The sequence below is a fragment of the Lissotriton vulgaris genome, unplaced genomic scaffold, assembly GCF_964263255.1.
Source record: "Lissotriton vulgaris unplaced genomic scaffold, aLisVul1.2 SCAFFOLD_1616, whole genome shotgun sequence".
NCBI classification, from domain to species: domain Eukaryota; kingdom Metazoa; phylum Chordata; class Amphibia; order Caudata; family Salamandridae; genus Lissotriton; species Lissotriton vulgaris.
Window position 1 is genome coordinate 97817 of NW_028242739.1, and position 3381 is coordinate 101197.

At 41.1% G+C, this 3381-nt stretch overlaps 1 protein-coding gene across 2 annotated transcripts; it reads right to left on the reverse strand.

Moving 5' to 3' along the window:
* Positions 1–696: 696 nt before the first annotated feature.
* Positions 697–2109, reverse strand: LOC147668856 (uncharacterized). Of its 2 annotated transcripts, XM_086948394.1 has the most exons (2): positions 1911–2058; positions 697–1490 (listed from the first exon to the last, which is right to left on the reverse strand). In XM_086948394.1, the coding sequence occupies exons 1-2, from the start codon at positions 2056–2058 to the stop codon at positions 697–699; spliced, it is 942 nt and encodes a 313-aa protein (XP_086804520.1). The 2 variants fall into 2 exon arrangements, with proteins under 2 accessions (XP_086804520.1, XP_086804519.1); XM_086948393.1 differs by having other exon boundaries at positions 697–2109.
* Positions 2110–3381: the final 1272 nt, after the last annotated feature.

The following is a 3381-nucleotide window of genomic DNA, read 5'->3' on the forward strand; positions in this document are numbered from 1 at the left end:
CGCGGGGGCTGTCCCAGGGCCGTCATTGGTAGCGCTAAAGATTGACGGCCCCGGGACCCAAACTGGGTGGGTACACCACGCATCCGAATCATCACCGACCCCACCGGTGCGTAGTGTGCGTGCGTGGCCAGTGGCGACGTGCTGCAGTGCACAATCACTGTACTGACTGCAGAGTAGTATAATATTTTTATTTTGTAAGCAGGTGCGCAACTCGATGCGCTAAGACAAAGTTGCGGTGGGCGGCGGCTTCAATCAAGGCTTGCACAGATGCTGATGCACTATAAATAAAAAGCAGTGAAGCACTGGCAGGCAGCCGCAGCAGAGAGGTACCGTGAGGGCGAGGCTGAGGCTAACTAACCAGATTGGTGTCACCCCATGATGGGGTGACACCCGGTGCGGTCCGCACCCCCCGCACCCTCCTAGTGACGCCACTGAAAGCACTCATAAGGTTTTTCATCAGTATGGAGTCGCTTATGGTTGGTGAGGCTGTGCCTATCAAATAGGAATTTCTGGCATTCACAGTATTGGTAATGTTTTTTCCCTGTGTGCGTCTGCTCATGTAGAGGAAGATTGCGTTTAAAATTAATGCTTTTCTGGCATTCGGAGCACTGAATTATTTTAATGGTGTGTTTTCTTATGGTGCTTGAAACCATCTCTACCTCTGAATCTTTTCTGACATTAAGAGCACTGATAATTTTATTCACCAGTGTGGATTCTCACATGTTTACTGAGTTGAGATTTTTGGCTGAAACATTTTTGGCATTCAGAGCACTGATAAGGCTTTTCCCCAGTGTGGATTCTTATATGGTAAGTGAGACTGCTTTTTTCACTGAAACATCTGTGGCATTCAGAGCACTGATAAGGCTTTTCCCCAGTGTGGGTTCTTATATGCTGAGTGAGACTGAATTTTTCACTGAAACATCTGTGGCATTCAGAGCATTGATAAGGCTTTTCCCCAGTGTGGGTTCTTATATGCTGAGTGAGACTGATTTTTTCACTGAAACATCTGTGGCATTCAGAGCACTGATAAGGTTTTTCCCCAGTGTGGGTTCTTATATGCTGAGTGAGACTGCTTTTTTGAATGAAACATATCTGGCATTCAGAGCACTGATAAGGCTTTTCCCCAGTGTGGATTCTTATATGCTTAGTGAGGCTGCTTTTTACACTGAAACATTTCTGGCATTCAGAGCACTGAAAAGGTTTATACCCAGTGTGTGTTCTTATATGCTGAGTGAGACTGCTTTTTATACTGAAACATTTCTGGCATTCAGAGCACTGAAAAGGTTTATACCCAGTGTGTGTTCTTATATGCCAAGCGAGACTGCTTTTGTCAATAAAACATTTCTGGCATTCAGAGCACTGAAAAGATTTTTCCCCAGTGTGGGTTCTTCTATGCCAAGTGAGAATACTTTGGTAACTGAAACATTTCTGGCATTCAGAGCACTGGTAAGGTTTTTCCCCAGTGTGGGTCCTTGTATGTATAGTAAGTGCTCTTTTGTCACTGAAACATTTCTGGCATTCAGAGCACTGATAAGGTTTTTCCACAGAGTGGGTTAATGCATGTCGATATAGACTCGTTTTGATACTAAACCTTTTCTGGCATTCAGAGCACTGATAAGGTTTTTCCCCAGTGTGGATTCTCAAATGCTCAGTGAGATAAGATTTACGGCTGAAACTTTTTGGGCATTCAGCGCACTGGTAAGGTTTTTCCACAGAGTGGGTTAATGCATGTCGATATAGACTCGCTTTGATACTAAACCTTTTCTGGCATTCAGAGCACTGATAAGGTTTTTCCCCAGTGTGGATTCTCAAATGCTCAGTGAGATAAGGTTTACGGCTGAAACTTTTTGGGCATTCAGCGCACTGGTAAGGTTTTTCCACAGAGTGGGTTAATGCATGTCGATATAGACTCGCTTTGATACTAAACCTTTTCTGGCATTCAGAGCACTGATAAGGTTTTTCCCCAGTGTGGATTCTCATATGCACAGTGAGAGAAGATTTATGCCTGAAACTTTTTTGGCATACTTTGCACTGAGAGTGGTTTGCCCCAGTGTGCATTGTGTCAAATTCTGTGAGATAAGATTTATGGCTGTATCTTTTTTGGCACATGTAACTTTTTTCCCCAACTTAGGTTATTTTGCCTTGATTGAGGCGGTTTTGAACACTGAATTTGTTCTCACAGTCCGTGTTTTTATAAGGTGTATTCCTAGAGTTAATATCTCTACGTTTAGTTTTCTTTTGCTTATATGCCACAGTAAGAGTGAACCCGATTTTAGAGTTGGGCTTGTTTAGATAATGTTCAGCATTTATCTCTAAAAGAAATTGTGTGTAATCTTCTTAACACTTCAATTGAGCAAAATATGTCTGAAAGCAGCCCTGTAACACCTGTCGAAATATTTCTAGCAGATAATAGTCTTTAGGTTATAGCCTATCCGGCAGCAACTTATTTTGTGACTGAAGATTTTCTCAAATCTATTTGTATAGGTTCTTAGCAATGAAGTGATAAGGTGTTAGTCTGATATTTATTAATTAAACTGATAAGTATCTTTTTGCACTGATGTAATGGCAGTAACTGAGGGCGTTAGAACGTGCACAGTACTATTGTGGATCACGAGTCTCAGAACATCAGTTCCTTTTACCCTTTCTATGTTTGGTGTAAGGTTAAGGTTTGTAGTTCTGAAGACGAGGATTTATTTACATTACCTATAGCGCAACTGTGCTCATTTAATCCATTTTTATATTTAACAGTTTTACATATCACTCACGCACAGCAGATACTGTTGAGGCGATTTACATAGAATTACAGAACAGTACACAATAAAAAGGAAACAATCTGAGATGGTCATGAACACAATAAAGTGGTGAATTTTTAAGGTTTTCGCAAGAGTGAGCAGAGTGGGTCGTGGTTTTCTACCCAGAGTCAGATAGTCTCAAACTTGTGTAACTGGATAAAAACGGTTGTTGAACAAAGGTGATTTTCCAATCTTTTGGTTGTTAACGTGTCAGCTTCGGAGTCTTCTCTCAGCGTCTTTTCTTTGATGGTCTGCAGAAGAAACCTTTTGTTATAACTTTCTTTTATGCAGTGTGTGCTTCCTCTCTGGAATTACATGATGTTTTAGATGAAGGTTATTCTGTACACAGATATGGCTTTGCTCTGGGTTAATGAAATGCTAAATTAGAGACTTCACTTACAGTATAGTACTTTCCTCAGCTCCCACTTCCTCGACACACTTAGATTTTGGAAATTGTTTAAACATAGAATGCTGGATGTCCTTCAGTTTTTCAAAATAATCCTTCTTAAGGCACAGACTTCAGTTGCCTGGTGCTAAATCTTGCTTTCTTCGTCAGTAATTTCAATCACCTATAGTATTAAAATTAAAT